The 27,263-nt window shown below is 37.1% G+C and overlaps 1 protein-coding gene across 1 annotated transcript in view; it reads left to right on the forward strand.

The window, feature by feature from the left end:
• SKAP2 (src kinase associated phosphoprotein 2) overlaps positions 1-27,263 on the forward strand; it is a 169,035-nt gene that overhangs the window by 139,143 nt on the left and 2,629 nt on the right. Inside the window, exons 10-12 of the mRNA XM_025291269.3 lie at positions 6,470-6,547; positions 12,154-12,266; positions 26,980-27,081. Coding sequence (XP_025147054.3) covers positions 6,470-6,547; positions 12,154-12,266; positions 26,980-27,072 — 284 coding nt within the window. The 3' untranslated portion in view covers positions 27,073-27,081. The remainder of the gene's footprint in view (positions 1-6,469; positions 6,548-12,153; positions 12,267-26,979; positions 27,082-27,263) is intronic.

The following is a 27,263-nucleotide window of genomic DNA, read 5'->3' on the forward strand; positions in this document are numbered from 1 at the left end:
GTATATCTTTTATTGCTGTAAACTAGATGTCAGGCTATTAAATAGATAGAAGAATCCTTTAGAAGTGCCATATTTTAAGCTCTCAGTAGTCCAGGATGTATAGGCCCTTAAGGAACTCACTTTTCTGCATTGTCATAATTTTTAATTCCCTCACTGATAGCCCTTTGAGTTTCCTCTTCTACTTCTCTGACCCTTTCACCAACTTCAGAAATTGGCTCAAGTCTTAAGAGAGAAGAGGGGGTAAGGGACCATTTGTATAAATCCTTCCTGCATTTTCATCTTACTGCTAGGACTAGACTCCACTTCCCCATCCCATCTGCTCCATCTCCTCCTACTCTGGGGCATCTTGCTTGCAACTCCCTGGAACCTGAGCCCTTGATGAAATGTGAAGGGTAGTCTGTTGCTCTGAAATGTAGGTGAACCTCTTTCAGATCTTCTATGTAGAAAGGCTTATCTTTACCATCTACATTTAACCATGTTTTTCTTACTGAAATAAATTGAAAAAGAAAAGCTGACTGCCCTCAGAAATAAACCCATTTTCATTTGTGAGTTGCCTTTAGTTCATTTCAGTTCAGTCGCTCAGTTGTGTCCAACTCTGTGACCCCATGGACAGCAGCATGCTAGGCTTCCCTGTCCATCACCAACTCTCAGAGCTTGCTCAAACTCATGTCCATCGAATCAGTGATACCATCCAACTAAATCGTCCTCTGTCATCCCCTTCTCCTCCCACCTTCAATATTTCCATCAGGGTCTTTTCAGATGAGTCAGTTCTTTGCATCAGGTGGCCAAAGTATTGGAGTTTCAGCTTCAGCATCAGTCCTTCCAATGAATATTCAGGATTGATTTCCTTTAGGATTGACTGGTTTGATCTTGCAATGAAAGGGACTCTCAGGAGTCTTCTCCAACACCACAGTTCAAAAGCATCAATTCTATGGTGCTCAGCTTTCTTTTTAGTCCAGCTCTCACATCCATACATGACTACTGGAAAAAACAAAGCTTTGCCTAGACGGACCTTTGTTAGCAAAAAAATGTCTCTGCATTTTAATATGCTGTCTAGGTTTGTCATACTTTTCTTCCAAGGAGCAAGTGGTTTTTAATTTCATGGCTGCAGTCACCATCTGCAGTGATTCTGGAGCCCAAAATAATAAAGTCTATTACTGTTTCCATTGTTCCTCCATCTATTCGCCGTGAAGTGATGGGTCTGGATGCCATGATCTTAGTTTTCTGAATGTTGAGTTTTAAGCCAACCTTTTCACTCTCCTCTTTCACTTTCAACAAGAGGCTCTTTAGTTCTTCTTCTCTTTCTGCCATAAGGGTAGTGTCATCTGCATATCTGAGGTTATTGATATTTCTCTCTTGATTCCAGCTTGTGCTTCATCCAGCCCGGCATTTTTTCATGATGTACTCAGCCTATAAGTTAAATAAGCACAAGGGGCTTCCCTTGTGGCTCAGCTGGTAAAGAATCCTCCTGCAATGCAGGAGACCTGGGTTTGATCCCTGGGTTGGAAAGATCCCCTGGAGAAGGAAAAGACTACCCACTCCAGCATTCTAAATATGTGAGTTGCCTTAGAGACCTTTACAAAGTATCAAATACTGTTCCTGGCTTTAGGGGCAGTTGAGTGTGTAGAATGTTAAAGGTTAGAAAGAAGTGGGGAAGAGAATGGAAAAGATGCATGTTTGGGGCATCCCAACTTGAAATTTGGTTTCTAAATCATCACTGAGAGAAGTGCTTAACCCAAGATGTACCTCAAATACTGTGCTATGGTAGGAGAGAACCTACCCACTCATGTGAAAATGTTTTCCAAGTCTACAAGCAGCTAATATTCAAATGAAATTTTAGCAACAAAATATATCTATAAACTAAAGATTTTAATGAAAATCAAGGCAATGGTGCCATGGCTTAGAGCTGGGGCTTCAGTGACAGATGTGGAAGTTTAAATCCCGACTCTTGTTCTAACTGGTTGTGTGAACCTGGACAAGTTAATTAAGCTCTGTACATGTTGCTTTTGCATACATAAAGAGGATGAAAGTTCCTATTATTGCCTCATAGAATTGTTAGGAGGATTTAGTTACCTAATGGATATAAATGTATATAGTGTTCCCTGGTAGCTCAGACAGTAAAGAATCTGCCTGCAATTCAGGAGACCTGGGTTCGATCCCTGGGTCGGGAACATTCCCTGGAGAAGGGAATGGCAACCCACTCCAGTATTCTTGCCTGGGAACTCCCATGGACAGAGGAGCTTGCGGGCTACAGTTCATGGGACCGCAGAGTCAGACAGGGCTGAGTGACTAATTCAGAGGATAAGTCAACTTACCCTCTGCTGTGAACATCACATACCCTGTTTTGGTGCTGACAAATTGTCTTTAGCCTTTTTCAAGCAATTTCAGATAAACATGTCGTTGGCTTATCACTTTTCTCTTTTGGTTATTTAACCTTAAAAAAGAACATTAGCAAGCCAGAAATAGCCCATTTTGTAAAAACTGCGTAGCTAGACAGATCTTTGATCCTTATTAGGGTAATAATCCATCTGTTATGGAAATGGATCAATTTGTAAATTAAATTGATTAATCTAGCCGGGAAAAAAAAGGGTCTTGACTTTTCCCACAGTAAGCATTTCCTCAAATGGTAGTCATCTTAAAACAGAGATTTGGGAAGACTCAGTTTTCTGCTATTCTTTCTTTTTTTGCTCAACTCAGAAAAAAGATTAAATATCTATCAAAAAAAAAAAAAAAAAGAGAGAGAGAGTAGAGTTCAAGCTTTTAGATTCACTAGGGTCTGGTTGTTCCTGGAGGTCTCATATTTTTGACGGGGTTTAATGTTAAAACCTTTCAATGACTATCAGAACATTTTTACACTTGATCTTAGCCAAAAGGTTGAGAAGCAATATCAGAATATTTTTAAGACTCATTGGTTAGTTTAGTAAATGTATAACTATGTTAGAGTTATCTTCTGCAATTAGTTTACTTTATTATTATTTTCATCCTGTCTGATATAAAAAAATCTCCCAATGATTCTTCTAACGATGTGTGGTTGGAATAATAACTTCACATGCTGAAGAGTTTTGTGCGGCAGCTGAGAGGCATGTAAATACAAGCTGCTTATTTGCAAGAAGCTTCCAGATTTGCAATATGATTGCTATGGAAACCACTTAATGAAAACCTTATAACCATCTGTGTGGTTTGATGGATTTTAGTGCATAGCTGAGCTGTTTTTGTTTACTGTTATTAAAATGTTGAATGGAATATATTAACCCACAAACATTGACTATTTGAGATATTAATTAGTATTGTATAATGACATTGTGCCTCAACCCCCAAATAAAATATGTTTAATAATAAACCTAAATAAAACATGTATATATCTAATATATTGTAAAGTTGATTATAACCTAGAATTTGATCACTTGTCCGTACATATTTTTTGGATTATGCGGAGAGTTTTGCTCTGTTAGTAAATTATTATAGTAGTAAGATTTATTTTCGTGATTTTGGAATCCATTTTTTAACTTGATATTTATTGAACATCTTCCTTGTACCAGATTCTATTCAAGATTCAGTCTGAGTTGTTTTTTTGTAAGGTTAGAAAAGAACACACACACCCCAACTTTGATTTTGTTGTCTTTTACATGGAAACTGTACTGTTAGCCCAAGATAAAATGAATTGCTTGACTATTGTTAAAAAAAATTGACATATGAAACACAGAAGGCTCTGCCCTGAAGATATCAGCACTAGGTTTGAAAAGGAGAAAGGAAATGTTTTTAATGCACATCCTGTCCTCTAAAATACTTATTAAACATCTCACATGGATATCAATTTGGATACTTCACAGAAAATATTGATAGTTAAGTAAATATTTTGAATATCATTCTGATAATTTAAGAATACATTGTACACATTATAGACACATTTTAATAAAATAAGAACAGTTCTTAGTAGTAAATTCTAAATTCATTGACAACTTCGCCAAGAGCAGAGTTTTTCCCGTTTAATTATTGTAATTAGTTTTTATAATATCTTGACCCTAACTTTGGGTGGTGAGTCTAAATCCCATAGTGTCTTCTTAAGAGCCAGGAATAGTGCTTCCTATATTGATGTGGTTATAGCTTTTGACTTCAGGATAAGTGCCCTTAACTGTTTTTCAATTTACTTCTTACTATTGAATTTGTGACCAAATTGGAAGAGAGAGAGTACCGGGGAAAGAGAAAGTGTGAAAAGTACAGAAAGCCTTCTCCTTCACCTTAAAAACATGAATGATTTGTAAAATGAGATGCTTGGACTAAATAACTGTAAATGACCCTAAAACCTTTAAATGTTATATTAAATTTTATATTAAAATTTAAATTAATTTGTTTAAATTAAAAATTTTATATTAAAATACCCTATAATCCATTTATGTTAGCTAGTTCTTCAGGTTTAGCATAAGTGAGGCAATTGTTAAAAAGAGACAGGATTTAATATTAGAGTTTTTATTAGGTCTTCTGTATACTCATTACTGTTTGACTGAACTATATTAAATTGACAATATTAGGTTTAAATTAATACGTATAAGGTGCCAATGATTTCCACCTGTTCCGTATTGGACCTTTCATTCTTTAGTTGGAATTGAGTTACAAAAATCTGAAACAGTTATAATTGTATAGTAGTAACTCTCAAGCTTGATTTAAATGCTGGTTTTTATTTATCACCACTTTAAAATTTGCATGAGATGTCTCAATTCACATATGCATTCTTGATCTCTTTACCAAACTTTCCAGTCTTCCTTGGGCTGTCCCACCCCTGTGTTAAATCTCTAGTGTCAGAAACACAACTCCTTGTGGTTTCCCTGCTCCCTGCCACGCCAGGGCACAACACTTTATCTTGGCTATACTCTTTTTAGTAATGATGTTTCCATTTCTCAGTTAACTAAACTCAAAACATGAGTCATCCTTGGTTGCTTGTTCTTTTCCCTTAGCCCTCCACATCCAGTCAGGCAGAGCGTGTCTATTCTAGTTCCTTCCCCTCTTGTAATCATCTCCAGTCCATATTCTCTGCCCCTCCAGTTCAGGACTAACTTCCCCTTTAGCCAGACTGGGACTGGTCTCTCTCCATGCCCCTTCTCTATGTTTCTGGGACAAGGAGATCAGATGGACATTGCTCAAGCAATTTCAGTCCTTCCCTTTCTCACTTCAGAAATTTGGGGGTGGGGTGGGGTGGCGGGGGCTCTTATTCCTCACCAAACATAGAAACATCTGAAGTCCGTAGCTGAATGTTCACGAGTTTATAACAGTTTTCCCAAACGACTACCATTGTCTCCTATCCTACTCTTCCTCTACAAGAACCACATTCTTTATCCAAAATGAATATGCCTGTGCCTTGTTCTTTTGTTCATGCCTCTCCCTCTGTCTGGTAGACCCTCTCTCTTACAAGTATTTAATGCTCAATGAAGATTTATTAGCTGAATTATTTAATAGTGATAATGACTGTATTTGTATTTTTTGCATATTTTTCTTTAAAGTTTTGATTTTTCTTGAAATTGTGATTCTTTTTGAACCCAGTTTTTTTCCTTGACATGCCATTTTGTTCCTATGTCCTGCCTTAAATATTTCTAAATTTCATATAAATCTTTCAGTGAAGGAAGTGGTCATGTAATAAATATTCCTTTGTGAGTTAAAGAATTGACTTTGTTTAAAACTCTTCTCATTTATATCATTTTCTTCCTCCTATAACTTGAAGAAGGAGTGTGGTGGGGGAGTGTAGAAATAATATAAGGATATATTTGAACATATCAGGATAAAGAATATGGACTTTGGAATCACAAATCTAAATTTGAATAACAAACATTGAAAGTTTCTTTACCTTTTTGAGCCTCAATTTATTTCTCTGTAAAATAAGGATTTAAAATGGTTTATCTATAAAATCCTAACATCTGTTATAGTGTATGACACAGAGTAGGTCCCGAGTCTAATTTGGGGGGAATTACCTTGAAGGATGAGGATCATTCTAGTATCTCTCTGTAAGTATCTGAAGTATCTGATACTCAATGAATGACTTATAGGTTAACTATTTTATATCACACATTTTCTCTGTTCTGTTGATGTTTTAGGGACAGTGATTTTATTCTGTGTGGTATTCATGCCACAGTATAATGTGGTCAATCCATATAATGCTGGGTATCATTTTACTGGATTTTTAGGGCTTTTCTGGATTTAAAATTGTTCCAGATGAATTTCTGTGAGCATTTAAAACAAAATATGTGAAACGTTAGTACATACCTTAAATTTTATCAAGTCAACTGGTCAGGTTGCTATTTGGATATAGCTATAGGTTCATTTATTTAGATTATTGAAAAAGGAATGTGGATGTTGAGTGGTTTCCTTCTTTGAAAAGGAATATTTACGTGTTATAAACTTTTAGTTTTGCTCTTAAGATGGGGTGAGTACTGTGTTGTTCGTACTGGACTTCAATGTTCCATTTGTTGTTTATTTACAGACGAGGAGGAGGACGGAGCTCTGGTGAAAGTGGAGGGACAAAGGAAGATGAGTCAGGACAGTGTTCACCACACCACAGGTAATGAGCTGGTGGGAAAAGCTTATTTTGGTCTTGTTCACTTTCCTTTTCATCACTTTCTCCCTACTCTAAGATGTGTCCTCAGCTCCCTGCAGTTGGGTCCTTGGGTCTGGATCTCTTATGGCTGATAAGCTGCTTAGACCCATTTAGGATGCATGAAAACCACTTGAGAAGGATTTATAAAGTAAGCCAATTTATACAAGGTATTCCTTCCTGAATTACTTTGTAATGACTCAATTAGCTTTCATTTCTGCACAAAGGAGATTTAGTTGCATAAATTAGCTTATCATCATTGAGGAAGTGTCACTGCTAAAGGACAGTTTATAGATACAACATGCAGTTGCTGTCAAACCTATAAGAATGTAATATAGACATCTGTGTATACTTTGTGCTTGAGCAGAACAGACTTCTGCCATTCAGAGACTAACAGGGGACAACAAGTTGCCCAGGGGACTAGCAATGTAGACATCTCTGAAAAGGTCAACTTGACACAGGCTCTGACAATCGACCCACGGCTCTGTCTTCTTTGATAAAAATCAGATAAACTTAAGACCGCTAATTGATCTGCAGCCTGTTTAAATGTTGGCCATGCATATCTTCATTGCATATGATTAACACAGAAAGCAAATGAATTGGGTAAGAAATGCCAGAGTCCAGTGACAGCAGCTTAAAAATGGGAAAAGGACACTGGTGGCCTAGAAGACTAGGAAGGATATTCCACTTATCCATTTCCACTTGGCACATGGCCCCAAGTGCTAATTATGACTGAGACTGGAAAAATAGCTATATATGCTCTGTACAGAATCACATGATGCAAGCAAGTTTTCTTGCTGGTTGTTATTTCCAAATAGTAGGAGATAAACCGTATCTGTAGTGCAGGCATGAGGTTAGTTTTGATAAATCAGCAATTATTTTACACGGAAAGAAGAGAAGGACTGCCTTCTTATCAGGACTTTACACCTCTTCATAGCCACATGTCAGCTGGGGCAAGGTCTGCCATATCATCCCATGTCCTGCAAAGAGCTATAGATGGGGGTCGCCTCCCCTTGCTGATATGGTCATACATCACTCTTTCAAGCTGTCAGGGACAGGGTGGACAAGAAGTGTGTGTTCAGGAAGTAGCTTTCCAGAGTCCTTCCTACTGTGACATGTGGAAAGGAAACAGAGGCCTGACTTCCGGACCTGGACAGGAAAGCAGGAACAGGTTGGTGCATGAGGTTTGGGTCTGCTTTTTTCAGAAAGGAAGTGAGGACAAAGTCATTAGATGTGAGTCCTCTGTTCCTGCAAAATGCAGCTATAAACACCATGTCTGAGCAAAATCTTGAGGACGACATTCAATGGCAGTGGAAGTACATATGTTTTTTTATCATGAAGCTTCTGCTAAAAGCATGTCATTTTCTTTTTTTTAAATTTCAGTGTAGGTGTGGAAACTGGACACATACAGATATTCTTCCCATAAATATAAGTGTTTTGGTTTAAAGCAATTGCATTTTTCAAAAATCCTTTTAGAGTAACTCTCTCCCAAATTTTTACCTTTGAGGGAAGGAAAAACGAATCAGTTTTTCCTCAAAGGAATGCAATAAGGAGATCTAGCTTTTCATGCAATAGCCATAAAGCACTGCAATAATTCTTATCTTTAGTGACATGAAATTCTTTTCAAGCAACAGTTTTAATGCTTTTGCATAGCAGTGACCTTTGCTCTCCCCAGGCTGTCAAAGATGTAACACTAGAAGTTTGTTTGCTGTGCAGGGCAGTGAGTTGACAAGGGTATTACTATCTTGCTGAGCATCACATGATGTGAACTTCTAACCTTACTCAAGAATGTTATATATTTTTCACATTGACTGATTTTAGTAAAAAAAAAAAAAATTCAGACTAATGTGAAATATGTACGCAAAAACAGAATTAATCTTATATTTCTTACAAGTTCTTTCATGCTTAAGCTTATAGAGCTTGCATATATTTTTATATATATGGAAAAAAGAGTCCATGTGATTTTTTTGAACTTTGTATAATATGCTTATTTTTCTAAAATAGTTTTTAAACCTTTAACACTACTCAAGAAGACATTCATCATTATCTATCATTGTGTGTTTCATCTATTGTCATCATGTTTTTAAAATCTTTTCATTTTTGCAAAACTAAATATCTTCAATATTTAGCTTATACTTTCGTAACAGTTCTGTTTTTATTGCCCAGTGTTCTGTTTGTGCTAGTTTAACTTACAGGTGCAAGTACATTGTTTAAATCTTTCACAAGCTGGCTAGTTTAGAATGTTATTTTCTTTCTTTACCTTCTTCTTTTAACCATATATACCTCTCAGGACAAGAAACATAAGGAGATGATTATTTTTGGTAATTTTGAAGATGTTGATCATGACGTGGATAGAATAGGAAAACTAATTTAGAATATAAAAATTAATATATGCAGTAAAAACAACTAAACAGATTTAAGTTGTAGTCAGAAAGTAAGCTTATTGGTGGTTTATGACATTGTACTCCATTCCATTTTTTTTTGTTGTTTGTAAAAACACATCTCACATGGGTTATTTTTTCAGTGTATAAGTGGTGTTAACCTTTGTGAACCCACAGGGCTTCCAAGGATATCGATGTGTGGTTTTTTGTGTATTTTTAGCCACACTTAAAATTTAGAATAGTAGGCAGAAACCAACACGATGTTGTAAAGCAGTTATCCTCCAATTAAAAATAAATAAATTATAAAAAGAAAAAAATGCACTGACGAGGAAATGAATAAAAATCTAGTACAGAAAAAAATATTAGAAAAGTAAACCAGAGGAGCTTGCTGCTCTCTAAGGAACAAGATAGTTCTTAATTTTTATGTCTAGAATTCATACTAAGAATTTCGACATTGCTTTCTTAAAGAGACTAAGGCTAATTAACATACACTACCAGGTTTTCTCCCCAGTTGTGATTCTTCTACATCATAACTAATATTGCATGCTGAAATAGAAAGAATAGTCAATTGTGTGTACATGTAGCCATGTGACATAAACAACTTATTATTCTTTAACAGAGCTCACATATGGGACACAGAAATGAGGTTGGTCTTTGGATAACATCATCATCAAGATGGCAGAAAGCAAAGTAGAAAACGCCTCTTGTTCCCAGGATTGCCAGATCGCTGGCTCTGTTGCCTCTTTACAGCAGTGAGATTTAATGAAATGCCCATGATGCACATCTCGAGAGCAATGCATCTTGCGCACGGTGGGGGTCTCTCTTCCCCTCCTGCGCTCCTGTAACTCCCATTAGTGTTAATGAGGGTTTCACCAAGTGCATCGAGGGGAAGAAAGACCCCAAAGTGATCAGGATTATGTGTTAGAAATCACCATATACTTTTTTTTTTCTCCTTCTCCCCACCACTCTACCTTTTGAAAATCTACTGAATGAAAAACTGTTCTGAGAGAATCTGAAAACGGAAAAGAGCAGGCAGCAGGCTGAACAGCTGAAGAACCCACTGGGATGCTCCAGCTAAGCCAGAACTTCTCTTGTTTTTAGCTCAAGTTTCCTTTCTTCAACCTTTTGGGGTTGAGCCTAAGGCTGAGCAGCATGGGGAACACACAGGAACCTCCACAGGGGTAACCAGCTATTTAGATCCTTTTACCTCCTGGCCAGTGGCTGTCAGGGAGGGCCTCGCCTGTGAAATGATGTCATCCTCTCTTTGCTCTAATTCCTTGACTTCTAAACTGACACTGACGGACTGCACGGGGCGCAACATTTGACCCAGTTAGCAGTTGATTTAATCTGACTAGAATGTTTCAACTTCTAAATCCCTATTTGTCTAAATAAGTGGTTTTTAAAGGAAATCAGTCACTTTATTATTAAGTAATTTTTTTCTAAAAAAATTTTGACAATGTTTGAAGTGATCTGTCCAGCCAGAGTGCCCTCTAGTGTCCATTCACAGAATTTCCTTAATACATGCTTTGAGGGGAAAAATGTAATAAGCGTGACCACAGAGCGTTCTTAGTTCTTGGTTGGATTCCCAGGCATGTGTACGCCTCTGATGGCTTCAGTGATGAGTGCCCACATGCAAGAGCGAAGTCAATAAGGTGTCTGTCTCTCTGTCTCCCTCCTTCCTTCTCTCCCACCTTTGCTTTTCCCCTTTTTTTAATCCTTAGAAAATAAGGGAAAAAATTTAATAATAGAATTTTTTCTGGTTGTCTATTCTGGTCCTTATATAATATAAATATAATGGAAAAGTAGTGTATTACTTCCTAAATAGACTCTGTATTATTCAGATTTTCTTTTGGGCTTAAAAAAAAAGTTTCAGATACTAAAAAGAATTTTTTAAATTTCTAATAAACCTAAGACTTTGTGTAAATCACAAACTATGTGTAATAAGATGAATGTCTTCATGACACGCTAATATGACCAACTGTGTTGGAATTGCCAAGCAGCCTGATACTTGAGAGTCATATAACAAAACTAAGATGACAACCCCGATCCACCATGCATCTCTACAGTTATCCCCTCAGAATTCAAAGATGACATTCCAGTGATGGAAGTTGTCAGCACGTGTATGTTCTGCCTGGTTAGTGAATACACGGACATCTTATTGATATTACTTGCATTCTTTTTGCATTAACTCATCAAAACTCAATTATCATGAAATTAAAAACAGGAAACAGTTCTCAGTGTAACAAAAGCAGCCAGTGTATTTAACTCTGCACTGTTTCAGGCAACCCACATTGTATAAGTGACAAAGCATTTATTACCCAGTTTATTGTGGTATTGCAGAATGGAGAGCGCTAAATAATCAATCAGTTAATGGTCTGTATGGCAGTTTGAGCACATCACATCCATTGTGCTTATGCTGTGAGAAGGATGAGCTGATAACTCCAGTGTATGTTGCATGTTTATTCAGAGTCTAATGTCCTAAACTAGGGCTGACAGAAATCTTGAAAAATGCACCTTCAGCACTGGCAATTTCAAAGTTGCTAAAATATTTTGGAAATAACTTTGAGAGGCTTTGGATACAAAAGTCCTCAAAGATAAGAGCCGGAATTATCTGTTAGATTACTTTCAGTCTATTCTCTTCCTTTAACTAGCTTTGCATTTTAAAAAACTTAAAAAAAATTTTTTTTGTGTTATCTTGTTTGTTTATGTTTATATCTTATCTCCTTTATTATTATTATTCTTATGCCCAGTGCTTATTTCTGCAGTTTCAGTACCAGTTCTGTCCAGTGCTTATTTCACAGCCTGTTTATCATATCTCATGCATATTGCTTATTATGCAGGGAGGTTGACTTACCTTCAAAACATGTTGCAGGTGGGCTTAGGTTTGTTACAGAAAATAAGTGGGAAGTAACTTAGGTGCTGGTTTGAAGAAACTTACTGCAGTTGCAAGTTTTAGGTAAGAACAAGAGAGGGAGAGAGGAAAAAAGAGACATTCAAAATAGATCTTTTTGAAAAGGGTCCTTAGATGAGAGCAAGAAGTAGAATTCTTGTGTGGATGTAATGAAGTGTTCTTTTAATGAGGACAGATTTTTTTTTTAAGACCGTTTTGGCCCTTTAACTACTATTGGTTCATTTAAAAATGAGGGCCCATTACAGGAAAACTAACTCTTGTTTTCTCTTCCTTCTTCCCAGGAGATAAAAGCACTGATTATGCTAATTTTTACCAGGGTTTGTGGGACTGCACAGGAGCTCTTTCTGATGAATTGTCATTTAAACGTGGTGATGTGATTTACATTCTTAGCAAGGTAAGCAGATACACCAGTATGACAACTGTAAAGGGTGGATAGGGTGGATTTTATCCATTTGGATCGAGGACACTGGGGAAAAATGCCAACTGGAATTCTTCTAGATCCCTGGTAACAATTGGGAGTTCACCATAATTAATTATTTTGTCAAGTGAAATATAATCAAATTTTAAACACAATCAGATAACAGGATTCAACTTAACAGTGTGTTTACCTATCACTTCAGCCTTTGGCTCCCATCCACATACTGCCTTCTCCAGAAACAATATACTTATGTGAAAGTTAACATTGTAAGGTATTAGGTTATTTATTATGTTTTCCTTTCCTCTTCCTTTTTATTCTTCTGTGTGCTTATTCTGATTTTGTCTGCCATTCACTACTGGAAACACTGTTTATAGAACAAGTTTTTCATCTTTATGTAAATACATTGGGTGTTCCGACAATTTAAAAGCAATACTCTTCTATTCAGACAGGTGTAGGTAATTTTTTTAAGTTTAGCATAATTGTATTTGTAAACATAATAGCAAAGTGTATTGCTATGAACTCATCCTCCTGTATTAAAAAAAATCATTGTTTCTGTCTCTTAAGATACTAGATTATTTAAAATCTTTCTGTCCTTAGATCTATCTAAAAGTCGAGGTTCTTAATTGATTACACTTCTAAAGACATGTGTGAGTTCCTTTAGTTTTCATGTTTTAACTTTGCCTGCTATAATATGGGGATTAAAAATCTCTCTCCTCAGTCTGCTTCATGAGGCCACTTTAGAAACAAACAATATATAAAAACTATTTAAATATAGGTAGAGAAACATTACATAAATTTTAAGTTTAGAAGTTTAGTGTTCTTTGTTGATTCAGTTCAGTTCAGTCTCTCAGTCATGTCTGACTCTTTGCGACCCCATGAACCGCAGCACGCCATGCCTCCCTGTCCATCACCAACTCCAGGAGCTTACTTAAACTCATGTCCATTGAGTCAGTGATGCCATCCAACCATCTCATCCTCTTTTGTCTCCTTCTCCTCCTGCCCTCAATCTTTCCCAGCACCAGGGTCTTTTCAAATGAGTCAGCTCTTCGCATGAGGTGGCCAAAGTATTGGAGTTTCAGCTTCAACATCAGTCCCTATTAGAGAAATATTTTTAACCTTTGGGCAAGGTAGTATGACTTATTAAATACAGAAGAGAATTTGGAAATAAGATCACTTATTGAATTTAAACACTAGTTGACTGGTGTGTAAAATCATACACAGAGAATCATAGAACATTTGAGTGAGAGACCTTTGGGCTCGTCTGTCTATCCTCAGTTTTACAGATAAGTGAACTTGCATCAAGAAAGTGCCAGAGCCAGTCCTTTAACCAGACATCTTGACTCCCAGACCAGGGCTTTCTGCTCTTGTTTTTTTTATAGTGCTTTTATCAATCTTCCTACCTTTTCCCCTCTCTTCTCCCCCACTCGCCTTCTTTCCTTACTTGTATTTAATTTGTAACCATCATAAAGTACCTAAAATATGCAAGGACCCATTCTAGGTACCAGGAATTCAAAAGAAATGAGATATAAACACTTATAGATTACTGGATGAAAATAGTAAGTAAATATAGTCCGCTGTGATCATTGTTAGCTCAGGTGCTCAAGTAAGACCTGTTCCTTATTTCTCACAGTCCTCCGCTCACTAATGTAAGTTTTTTATTTTTTTAGAAGGATGCTTTCAGTTCTTGGAAGCTATAAACAGTCATGTCACAACCGTTGGTTGGATTAAGCCTACTACAGAGCATTCAATAGTCCTGTGTTAAAATCACAGCTTTTTGAGTCAGTTACTTAATATAGAAAGCAAACTGATTAGTTTCAGTTCTTGACAAGAAACTTTCTTGGAATCATTCCTCAAATTTACTTAGCTCACAGTTTCTTTCAGCAGTTTAGCTGCATAAAATTCAATTGTGTGTAAAATTGCATATAAAATTAAAAGGTTGATTAGCTTCCACTTGGAATTTCAGACTATAGGGATAAATGGCATGCAGCCATTATATATGTGTGGTAAAATATGAAACTTACAAAGCCCACGTGGTTTGTTCTTGAAGCTTTCTTATGAACCAAGTTGTCTTTGTTGCTGAGAGCCGCAGAGTACCAGCCTCGGGGACAGGCTGTGAAGCAGCGCCCCCGTAGGCTTGTCTTATTTCTGCCATTGCCTCAGAAAACCATTTTCTGTGAAGGTCAAATTGAAAGTGCAGTTATGGGTGTGTATCATATATGTAGGATTCTGGGGGAAGTCATTCCTTTTCTCCCAAACCTGTTCTGTGGAGATGGTAATTTTAGGTAGTGCTAGTGGTGACGAGCCTGCCTGCCAGTGCAGGAGACATAAGAGACGCAGTTTCCATCCCTGGGTTGGGAAGACTCCCCTGGAGGAGGACACAGCAACCCACTCCAGTATTCTCGCCTGGAGAATCCTGTGGACGGAGGAGCCTGGTGGGCTACAGTCCACAGGGTTGCACAGAGTTGGACATAACTGAAGCGACCTAGCGCACACACGCGTGCACGTTGTAAAGTTAAGTTAAATGGTTAAAGTCTGGCTCATAAGAATATTGTTGTTGTTGTTCAGTTGCTCAGTTGTGTCCGACTCTTTGTGACCCCATGGACTGCAGCACTCCAGGCTTCCCTGTCCTTCACTGTCTCCTGGAGTTTGCTCAAAGTCATGCATAGGGAGAATATTCTCCCATCTAAAATTTCTAAATGCTGTTATTTGGGCTGACCAAAAATACTTCCTTTATCAACCTTTCACACGGTTTAAAGTTCCACTGTCAGCATTTCCTGAGATGCCTTCTGGAGGTGGGCATTTTTTTCTGGAACTCATTTTGTTTTTTGAAAGAAGAGACAAGACTTTGTTAGCTAGCACATTGTCACCATTGGCTGGATGAGTAAATACCCATATTTACCCAGCTGTGGACCTAGTAGAATCAACCAGGTTGGTCTTAGTGAGGGTGAAAGAAAGGACACTGAGCTTTCTCTCAGTGGAATTTGAACACATTCAGGGCTTTAATGAGCATCTTAGCTATTTGTTGTCAGGTTGCTTTGAGGTTCAGGATATATTTGTGAAGACTTTTACTTCCCCATTTGGCTTGGGGTGAGTTCAGATAGGAACCTCTGCTGATTCTCTAATTTTATATTTGCTTTGTCTTCCAGTTTTTATCAAAATTTTGGCAAACGTAGACCATAATTTAATATCATAAATTTGTTCAACACGTGAATGATGACAGCAGTCTGTGTGCTGAGTATCATTATAAATTCAGATCTCAAGGTCCTTAGTAGAGAGAAAACATTGCTCAAAAGGACTTGTTTCTAGATCAAGGTGGAGCTGATGCTATGTATTAATAGATTTTTTTAAAGTACAGTAGATAATACAAATCACTAGCATTATTATATACCTAGAAATTTGTTTAATCTTTCTCAGAGTTATATTTAGATTTCTTGGTGATGAAATGAAATTTTACTATTTAAATTTCTTTTTTACACCATCTAGTGGCTCAGAATGAGTGGTGCAGGTAATTGCAGCTAATGTGCACAAGCAAAATGATGTCATAAATCCCACTTTAAATCTAGCTATGGGTTATTACTTTCCTATCTCATGTCAATAAAGTATAAGCATTAATCATGAAAATTCTTTTCATCATTCTGAATTAAATGTAAAAATTGTATACTTAAGGAAGAATGCATTTTAAGGAGTCTAACAATATTTATAGAGACATAAAAAATGTGTACTTAGTTAAAAAAATTAGTTCCATGACTTGTCTAATAAAAAATATCATTTAAAAGATTTCAAAGAGATACAAGTTGCTTTCTATAATTAACTGATCTATAGTTTGCGGTATATAATTATCATTGATTTGACTTACCTTCTGGAAAATTGTCAGTTCTGAAAACAGTCTTTTAAAAAAGGCACACAAGATAGTTTAAGAAAAGATTCATTCTTTTCAATATAAATATTTAGGCAAATCAAGAAATAAAATGGCATGTACTATAATAAAGAGTATTTTAATTTTGTAAATATAATGACAAAACAATTTAGCTACTTTGACAATCAGGCTTGCTTTATTAAAATTCTCTAATATAGTTTGATTTTAAAATTCAGCCTTTTCGGGTTTTTTTTTTTTTTTTTCCTGTTACTGCAAGGAAGCCTGATGGGGTGTTTGCTGTGGGTGATTTATTTATTTCAAGCCTCTTTTGAGAGTTATACAAATCTTAGCTTTCTTTCTTTTTTTCTTCTGGTGAAAATCAAATGTTACAATAAAGAAGGAAGAGAAGGCAGATACTCTGCCCTTCCCCCTTCCCTTTTTAACATTTTCCAATTAGTAGCTGTCACGTGACCCCTGGCTGAGCCAGCCCTCCTTCAAAGTGCCTGGCATTTTCTTAGTTTTAACCTTTGAACCTCACTAATAATAAATTCAAATACTGCTTGCCTAAAAATACAAGACTGTAACTTATTGCTTACAATTCTTTTCATATAACATCACTGCTGGTTTTTTTAATGTGTTAAAACATTTTATATACTTCAGTAGTTCAGTGGAGATTTTGAAATCTTTTTCCCTCCTCCCTAAAGTGAAAGATATTTATAGGGATGAATGAAAGTGAAATATGTAATTTTTATGAGATGGTTAGGTAGCATGACCAACTCAATGGACATGAACTTGAGCAAACTCTGGGAGATAGTGGAGGACAAGGAGACTGGTGTGCTATAGTCCGTGGGGTCGCAAAGAGTAGGACACGACTTAGCGACTGAACAACAGTGACAACTGCCTTGTTAGTGAAGTTATTCTGAAACACAAAGCCTAGTTTCAGATTTATTAGATGGGGAAAATAATATTAGAGGTTGAAAATCTTTTTATTTTTTATTATTTTTATGAATCAGTTTGTTTAAAATTGTGCTAAATCCTTCTACTGGTTTGCATTTCAATTTTGTTATCACCTTAAATAAACATAATATCATAATTAATAGTTTTATCCTAAAACTGTATTTATATATAAAGTTTTATAATTTTGATAGCAGGATCCAGGTTACATAGCTGTAGGCATATTCCATAGCCCTGCATATCTCTTGGATTATGTTAGTCTACTTGCTGTTCTGGATTTACATCACTATTAGTTTATCTTTCAATCTGTACTCACCAGTAAATTGCTAACCACATTCCTAGTCTTACTTTTAAGGCAATAAATTATTTTTGGAGACTTAATGACAGAAGAGCTATGAAAGAGGCATGCTTCTTTGTCTGCTGTTAACAGAAAAATAAAGAGTTAAGAATCCTGGAATATTTCATCTTGTTTACGACACATGTGACTTGGGCTTTTTGAGACATTTTTTATTAAGTCAAAAACAGGAAATGTAGGTTGTCAGTGTTCACTAGTATACAGTAAAAGGGCGTTTTTTAGTGTGCATTGTTTAGAGTTTCAGGCATCGCCTTCCTTTGTATCTATGACTTTTTCCAGTGATTGGTGAATTGTAACTGTCACTGATCATTTGCTTTGCATTGTGAAAATGTAAAGATTCTCTTACTAGGGCTATTTTGGCTTTAGACGTACCAGAAAAATAAGTAAAATGAAAGTCTTGCTGAGCTCTACTGGCAGAGGGAAATGCAGAGTTACTCTTTGGCATTCTTACTTTTTTCCTTTGTGACTGTCTGACCCGGTGTGCCACAAATAGCAAACTCCTGCAGAAGAGTAACTAGGATATCTCAGTATAGGATATCCGTGGTGATATTGAGCTAGTTCCCCAAACATTATCTGTCGAAGAGTAACTAGGACATCTCAATATAGGATATATGTGGTGATATTGAGCTAGCCCCCCAAATGTTATCGTGTCTTACAGTCTTTGGGGAAGGAGGAGAAGTATTTGTACGTGTTGCTGGTTGTTTGGATCTGATGGCATTTCGTGTCTGTGCTGTCCATCTGGGCATCTTGTGGACTGGGGTACCATGCTGTCTCATGGGCAGGCCCAGCTCTCCCTAGTGATGATCAGCAGTGTATGGAAACACACTACATCAGAAGATGTTCTCATTCCACTCATGGGGCTCCTCTTGTTACCCACTTGCAAAAACCATGCTCTAGTATTTCCTGATGTTCTCTTATCCTTCATTCCAGGAAAATGTTGACAGATGAAAGGGGAAGGTGCCTACAGGAGGCCGGCCATCAGGCCCCAGTAGTGGTTTGAGGGGTAAAGGAGAAACCAGAGGGCCATGTCAAAGAGGCAGGGTACCCAGAGATGGCAGTGGAGGGGCTGTTGTGGTTTAAGTCTGCATGGAATAAGCAAAGGCTTTTCAGGAACAAAACAGAAGAACAGTAAAGCAAAGTAGCATGTTGTTAATTAAAAAATAAAAAAACTTAAATGGAAAAATCCATGATTTGTTATACACTTCGGCTCTCCGCACACAAAAAAATCAAGAGCCCACTCAGTGTCTATATGGCACACTCTTACTCTTTGAGATGTCTCCCACCTTACCCCTTTAAAGGTCAGATTCCCTTTGGAACAGCCCATAGTAATCAGGTTGCCTTATGTGTGCTGTGATCAGTCGTGTCCGACTCTTTGCAACCCCATCGACTATAGCCCACCAGGCTCCTCTGTCCATGAGGGATCTCCAGGCAAGAATACTACAGTGGGTTGCCATGCCCTCCTCCAAGGGGATCTTCCCAAACCAGGGATAGAACCCAGGTATCCTGCATTGCAGGTGGATTCTTTACCGTCTGAGCCACCAGGGAAACCTAGGTTGCTTAGAGCGTGCTCCAAAATGCTGGTTTTTGTTGTCCTGGTATTTTGCTCTACCAGTTAGTGGGAAGGCAGAGGGAGGGGATAAAAAAATACTCATTGCAAAAATACTAGTACCCTGTTCTAGGCACTCAATATGTTTTCACTTCTCTGATTCCTATGATAATCCTGTGAAGGGTAAAGTATTATAATTTTGCAGATGAGAAAACTAATGCTCAGTAAGCTTATTATGTAGATCACCCGAGGATACCAGCTAGGGAGTACCTTCTCCTGGAATCAATGCAGATCTGACTCTGAAGGCTTTTCTCTTTCCATTTTGCTCCACCTAAGTAAGTGGGCTATGACTGGGATTATTCATTTCCCTCTCTCAGTTCCTTGAGGTTGATACTGTGTCTTAAGTATTTTTGAATTCTAATATCTAACATCATGACAGATAGATGTTTAATATATGAAAATATATGAAATATAGTTAAAAATAGGAAATAATCCTGAACTTCTTGAAAGAATTTAGAATCATAGAGATAGGGGAACCTTAGTGCTAACTTTATAGATCTTGAGGCTCCACGTAATTGGAGGAAAATAAATAAAAGACGAATGGAAAAAAGACTGCCTCTGTGGAGATCTTAAAAGACAATGGAGTTTCTGCACTTGAACTTCCTGAGCTTCTTGGCAGTCAGACTGGAAAGGGGAGAGACAAGGAGCTAATGTTAATTGTAAAGGAGGATGCTTGGCTTTTCCCAGCACTGGCTACTTAAAAATCAGATGAATTTCTAGAATCTTCACTGATTATCTGACCACAACAACTTTATGTAATAAGAATGACAGTGTCAGATATTACCCTCAACCAAAAAAATTTATAGTAAATATAACAAGAGATTCCATAGAGGTACTTCTGTGAAGGGCTTCCCAGGTGACTCAGTGATAAAGAATCCGCGTGCCAGTGTAGAAGATGCGAGTTCGATCCCTAGGTCGGAAAGATCCCTTGGAGAAGGAAACAGCAACCCATTTCAGTATTGTTGCCTGGGAAATCCCATGGACAGAGGAGCCTGGAGAGCTATAGTTCATGGGGTTGCAAAAGAGTCAGACATGACTTAGCGACCAAAAAAAAAAATTGTGTGAGGGTCCAAGTGTATAATAAATAGACATTGATTTATGTTAAGTATCTAACTGAGTTATTGTGGAGTCTCAAAAGTGATATATATGTGAAAAAAATCTTCCCTTAAAGAACTTGGAGATTGCCTAAGGTCACATACCTGGTTAGTAACAAGCTGGAGACTCTGGATCTTCTGAAAAAATAATCACAAGAAAAAGAAAAAACAGCAGACTTTCCCTCAGATGTGCCACACTGTTTCTGCCTTTTAGGCTTCTGTCTGAACCTCGTCAGTACTTACAGTAAATTCAACTGAAGCTATTTCTTCAAAGAAATAGAATTATGTGGTCCCAGTTCTGCAGGGGAATAGGTATCTTTCTTTCTGCAAGTGAAGTTTAGGCTCTTTAAACAAGATATCCTATACAGCACATTGGAAAATGTGATAGGCAATAGCCAGCCGTAAGTAGAAACAACAAACTTCATACTGTGAAGCTAAACATATTTCAGAACAAGTATTTGTTTCAGTTCAGTTCAGTTCAGTCGCTCAGTCGTGTCCGACTGTTTGCGATCCCATGATTACCAGCACGCCAGGCCTCCCTGTCCATCACCAACTCCTGGAGTTCACCCAAACTCATGTGCATCGAGTCGGTGATGCCATCCAGCCATCTCATCCTCTGCCGTCCCTTTCTCCTCCTTCCCCCAATCCCTCCCAGCATCAGGGTCTTTTCCAATCGGTGATGCCATCCAACCATCTCATCCTCTGTCGTCCCCTTCTCCTCCTGCCCCCAATCCCTCCCAGCATCAGGGTCTTTTCCAATGAGTCAGCTCTTCGCATGAGGTGGCCGAAGTATTGGAGTCTCAACCTCAGCATCAGTCCTTCCAATGAACACCCAGCACTGGTCTCCTTTAGGATGGACTGGTTGGATCTCCTTGTAGTCCAAGGGACTCTCAAGAGTCTTCTCTCAACACCACAGTTCAAAAGCATCAATTCTTCAGTGCTCAGCTTTCTTCACAGTCCAACTCTCACATCCACACATGACCATTGGAAAAACCATAGCCTTGACTAGGTGGACCTTTGTTGGCAAAGTAATATGTCTGCTTTTTAATATGCTATCTAGGTTGGTCAAAACTTTCCTTCCAAGGAGCAAGCATCTTTTAATTTCATCATCACTAAAATTCTTCAAGTATGTCCCATGTACTTGGGGGAACGATACAATACTCCTATTGGAAATGACACATCTTAAGAAAACATGTAGGACAGTCAACTGGTGTGTCATCCAAAATGAAGAGAAAGCATGTTTCATCACGCAGTAAATATTTATTGAACATCATTTACACGTCCTGGAGTGTGGGGCACACAGACTAAGTGTAAAACATTGCCATGATCTCAGTGAGTTTGTACGTTTTAGTTGGAGGACAAAGCTAAAGTACATAAACTCCACTGAGGAATAAATACTCAGCTTGAAATGGGGGATATAAGTATGGATTAGATAATTCAAAGAAAAATTGATGAAATCTGGATAACCTGAGTCAGGCTTTAGTCACTAGATAGGTTTTAGATGAGGGAGGGGAGACATGGCCTGGGAAGGGAGCGGGACTTAGTACACCATGGAAGGTTGGGCTTCGGGACCAGAGCGATGAGAGGAGGATGTGGCTACATCCACATCCACACCCTTTCATCCCGCAGGGTAGGAAGAAAGCAAGCTGAGGGGTTTGTAGTTAATGCATTGGGTGGGGCAATGGTTAGTATACATTCTTGAGCAGCCAAGTAAGCTGGCAAAAGCAATTTCTAGGAAGAATAGAGAAGCAGAGTTGACGACACAGTAATCCAGGGTAAGGTGATGAAGGTCTGATCTAGAACAGTTAAGAGAGTCATGTATTGGTTGGTGTATACACTGAGTACCAAGGCCACCTGCTGCTGAGCGTGATTTGCTCTTTCTTTGCCTAACAATATCTACAAATCATCAGTCTGCATATCAGTTTTTACTTTATCGTATTGTAAATGTTGACTGGGTAGAAATTTGAATTAACTGTGTCTTGACTCTGGAACATAAACTAAAATTGATCACAGGAATTAAGTCCTTACTATCACCTTTCTTGCTTGTCTTCTCTCTCTTTTGCTTTAAAAATGGATTTTCAGTGCCTGGAGAAAAAAATAGGAATTCCTTGAATTAGAGTAACTCAGGCTTACAGCTGCATAGTAAATTATAAAGTAATGAGGTTGGTTTCCGTAAGTTGCTAAGAGACTTAGGGTGTTAAAGCAGGTTCATAAATGGTGATTTTCAAACATAATGGAGGAGCTTAGAGATTGTTAGTGTCCATTTCCTCACTTAAGGAATGAGGTTAGGAGACTAAGAGTCAAGCAATTCATGTGTAGATAATAATAGTAAAATGTTGAGGTTGTCAAGTGCCTGTTGTGCATTTTAAGGGAACTTTTGAAATGATGGATGTACAAGAGATGATTCTTATAAAGTTTCTAATCAGAAACAGTAAAAAGGAAGAGATTGCAGAGGTGGCCTTGAAAAAAAAATTTCCATATTTTAAATAGTTATCTAGTTTTCATGATACCGCAGTGTTCACAAACAATTTGAAAAATCAAAAATCACAGTGAATAGTTGGAAAACAATGGTAAAGTCTACTCGTTCTGAAACTCAGTTTAGTTTATATTTTGTGAATAAAATTACCTTTATTTCTGCATAAGACTGTGCTTTTTCCAAACATATATCTGTGCTTAAAAGCACAGATATATGTTTGGAGAAAGGAATATAGTCTTTTAACCTAACACCTGTTGCTTTCAGATAGATTGGTAACTCCTTTCTGAAAGGGGTGGTACATCACAAAATCTTATTAATGTTCCAAGTTTCTGTTAAGGCAGCATTCCTTTACCATATGGTTTGTAGAAAGTGGATTATCATGCTTGAGAAATGAGAATCATGGTGCTGAAAAGGATTTAAGGAAATGCTGGGGTCTTATTGGGGCGAGGGGGCTTCTTATTTAAGTGTAAAATAAAACACCAGCAGAGAGAGAAGATGTAGTTAATAATTAAACACAGACATACCTTTGCTATTGTGTTGGATAAAGTCTCTATTTTTTTATCAAAACTAGTTCTTTTTTCCTACTTTTTTACATAATCACCTTAATTTACTGCTTAATAATGATTATTTGAGGCATAAAATTTCAACTACAAAATAAAAACTTTTTTAATGATGCAAAAATTGAAAACGGAGGCATTGGATCATAACTGTTCAGTGTTGCTTTCTCATTATTTTCTCGAATTATTGGGCAAGTTTGGTGCTTTTGCTTCTGTGACTGCCACATTACATTTTTGCCTTGAAGCCATCCATTTTACAGATATTGAATTTCTTTTGAGTACTATTTTTATACACTAAGCATCACTACACCTCTGGATCTTGATAGCATTACCGTGGGAGGAGAAAGAAGCTTTGTGTTAGTAATTACCTAACATTGTCAGAAGCTGACTGCAGGCCTCTTTCTAGTGATAACAGAATAACCGCATAATGTAGCTTTATAGCACATGATTAATAGAAAATAATTACACGTCCTACAAAGGGATGCAATATTTCTTATAAATTGACTAGAATGGTTTCCTGTAGATTAAAGGACTCTTCATTATTTTATCAGTCCTCCTGAAGTACAGTCACTTGCCTATGTTAGCATTTCAGTTGATGTTAAGAGCCGCAGAGGGTGAAGGATACCAGATGGCAGACCTTCTTGTACCTGAGATCTCGTTCGTGTGCCATCAAGATGACATGATGCTCCCTAACCTTTCAGAGATTTAGATGGCAGCCTGGTATGATTTCTGTCTCTTTATTTTTTGTTTATTAACAAGATGAGGTTTGAGGGCTGTTTTTCTTTTTTTTTTTTTCATGACCCACCTGTGACTTTTAAACCAGACTTCAGTTAGTATGTGGACAGCGAGACAACATTGTATGTATTGTATTATTTTCCACTGTAAGTAATATATCATTCATAATCACATTTGTTTGGGGGCAGCGAACAGGGAAGGCAGAGGAAGGCATATTTTCTTCCTCCCAAGGAAATCGTGTGTGCTATTGAATCTGCAGGCTGAAGTTTAGGATACCATACTCCAAGAACCATCTTCATTCCAATTTATAGGCTGCAAATGGTTTAATTGGGATTCATGTTGCTCAGGAGGCTCATACAGAGGATAGTAATGATAAAAGTAAAAGCTTCTGTGTTTGCAGTCTCACCGACATCCTCTAATGGCTGCAGTGTAAATCCATAAATTTGCCTACTAGATTTTTACCTCACTATATTTTATCTTACCTCTTAATTCCACACAGGAGTGCTATATGGAATTCTTTACAAATGTAGAGTAATAAACATTCTGGTTTTTTATTTTTACTCTTTTCTGATTTAAACCTGTGATATTTTAGAGTACTTCTACAAGCTGTGTATTTCATAGGCTTTTCAATTATTTTAAATTAATTAAATGAAGCATTTAGGATTATTTTAGCCTAAAACTTATATTTTTCCTAGAATGTGACTTTTAAGGCATGTGTTTACAGCTGAATAAACTCCTCTGATGTTTACTACTATGCTCTATTTAATGAATCTTCTCAGTTACTGTCATGTAAAATTCTCTCATGTGAAGTCCTTTGTTGAAGTGATTTGTTGGAAATCAGTTTCTTAAATTTGAATGTGAGTGAGCTTTTTGAGAACAATAATACATACTTAATTGAGAGTACAGATTATAATTTCAAAGCAGAATATTATAAAGTAATATGAATTTTCTGGTTTATAACTTGAATCTAAACATTGAAATCCAGATTGCAGGCTATTCTCTGAAGGCAGGACTGAATCATACTATACCGTCTCACTAAATGTATTCTGTTCCTGTTTCTACCCTTTGGGGGCCTAGTTCCTTTACACTTTCCAGTAATCAGTTGGAAAAACCTTAGATGGGCATTGGATAAGAGCTTTCACGCTTAGACTTACTCTGTTAAAGTATTCATTTTGCAATCTTACACTGTGGGCCTTTGGCCTCTGCAAGGTGAAATACATTTGTTTTGTTAAGCGTTAGGCTCTAATTGTATTCATTGCCTTAAAAATTGAAAAGGGCAGCTTTATTAGGTACCTATTAGGATATAATGGTTGCTATAATGGTTGCTAATCATAGCTTTCAGTAAGCTGGTATTTTCTTCTGATAAATATATTCTGCACAGATTATAGTCATCATCATTGAGTTCTGGGCTTCAAACTATTTTCATTGTTTAGAGAATTTTGTCAACTAAGTTCATACTATCAGGAAACTTTTGAACTTAAAATCTTGAGTCTACTGTTTCAGAAACCAGAACTGTGCCCTCATTAGAATCGGGTCTTCCCTTCCTCTCCCCAGCCTTTTCCTTCCATCTTATTGTTACAGAAAAAAACTAATTCTGATACATCCCATTGTTTTAAAAGTATTTATAGATTTTAATCCTGTAAACTCTTTATTGATAGACTACAAATCAGTACACACCTAGGAATGTCTACATTTGTATGGAAGAATTGTATGATTTTCCTTTCTGATGGTCAATAGCATAGTTCATCATCAATACAAACATTAAGTCTATCCTGGGTATTAACATTCCCTCCCCACATATAACTTGATATGCATATGCACATTTATCTATGACTCAGATGTTGGAAATCATAGCCTATTGAATTACTTTGGGGATTGATTTTAAAAATTTATCTTCTATGAAAAATTAAATTTGGGTCCTATGGTGCTTTTTCAGAGTATTGCTTTTGGAAGATATTATTCTTGAAACTTGTAATTCATTTTACTTTGTTTGTATCTCACTAAACATAAATAAATTTGAGATAAAAATACATTAGTCAATCTGGCAGACAAATGAACATTAGGTACAGTTTTCACAATGCCTGGAGCCAGTGGCGTGTCTTCAGTGGAGCAAAGGGAAGAAAACGAGGCCCAGGTTCAGCTCGCAAGCAAAATAAACACAAAAGTGACTCATCAGTCACTCTTTTTTATAGCTGGATTAATATTTTGGCATTATAACTTGAGATACTTTTATTTCCTATTGATCCTCCCCATAAGGGTGAATCTAATGCCACCTTTAAATTCCTTCTACTCATCCTTTACCTAATGTAGTTTGTGATCAATCAGAGGAACAATAAATGCCTTTAGGAAGCTTCTGAAAAGGAGCCCTTTTGTGAATTCTGTTGGAAAGCCGGTTTGGGGATATCTTATTAGTGTTTCCAGTTCTCTAATTTACCTGTTTAAAATGGCTACACTGATGTATTAGATTTTCCTGAGAAGGAGCATACTTCTACATTCTAAATCATTTTTGGTCGTCTGAGTTTAACTAGGAATTAAGTCATTTATTGTGAAAGGAAAAAAAAAAAAGGCTGTCCTTGCCAGATGATAAGCTCCTTGAAGGCAAAGATAGTTTCCCAAGGATCCTGGCAGTGATCTTGGAGCCTCTAACACTGTGGTTTGCATATAAAAAGGTGTCTCCCAGGCTGTGTGTATATGTGTGTGTGTGTGAGAGAGAGAGACAGACAGACAGACAGACAGACAGACATGGGGAGAGAGAAGGGAAGGGGGCCCAGAGAGCCGACTTCCTTATGTTGTTTCATTTACCAGGTTCCTATCCTAAGTGACTATTTCTATTCTACACCACGAAATAAACAGGCTTTGTCTTATATGTTAATTTAAATCTTTGCCTAACAGCATTTTTAAAGTGTCTGGAAACAAAAAAAGATTAAATTGTTTCAATTTGCAGCTAAAGCTCTTATAACTTTATAAAAAGAAACAACATTTCTAAGAAGTTGCATACAAATGACATTGTACTTACACCAGTCTAAAGGTTAATATTGCATATTGTTTTCAATTAGGAATACAATAGATATGGCTGGTGGGTAGGAGAAATGAAGGGAGCCATTGGCTTGGTGCCGAAAGCCTACATAATGGAGATGTATGATATTTGAGAGTCCTCGGTAAGTACATTTTAATCCAATATTCTGTAATAGCTCATATGTTCTCTTGGTCTCTGCGTTATGAGTCTTTGCTTTTTTAAAAGTCTTTGTAGTTTTCTGATAACACATAGGTTATACTCCCAAATCATTATCTTGTTTTACAAAATTTTAAAATAACTTCATAGAATTTACTTTGGAAATAG

The sequence above is a fragment of the Bubalus bubalis genome, chromosome 8 (assembly GCF_019923935.1).
Source record: "Bubalus bubalis isolate 160015118507 breed Murrah chromosome 8, NDDB_SH_1, whole genome shotgun sequence".
NCBI lineage: Eukaryota > Metazoa > Chordata > Mammalia > Artiodactyla > Bovidae > Bubalus > Bubalus bubalis.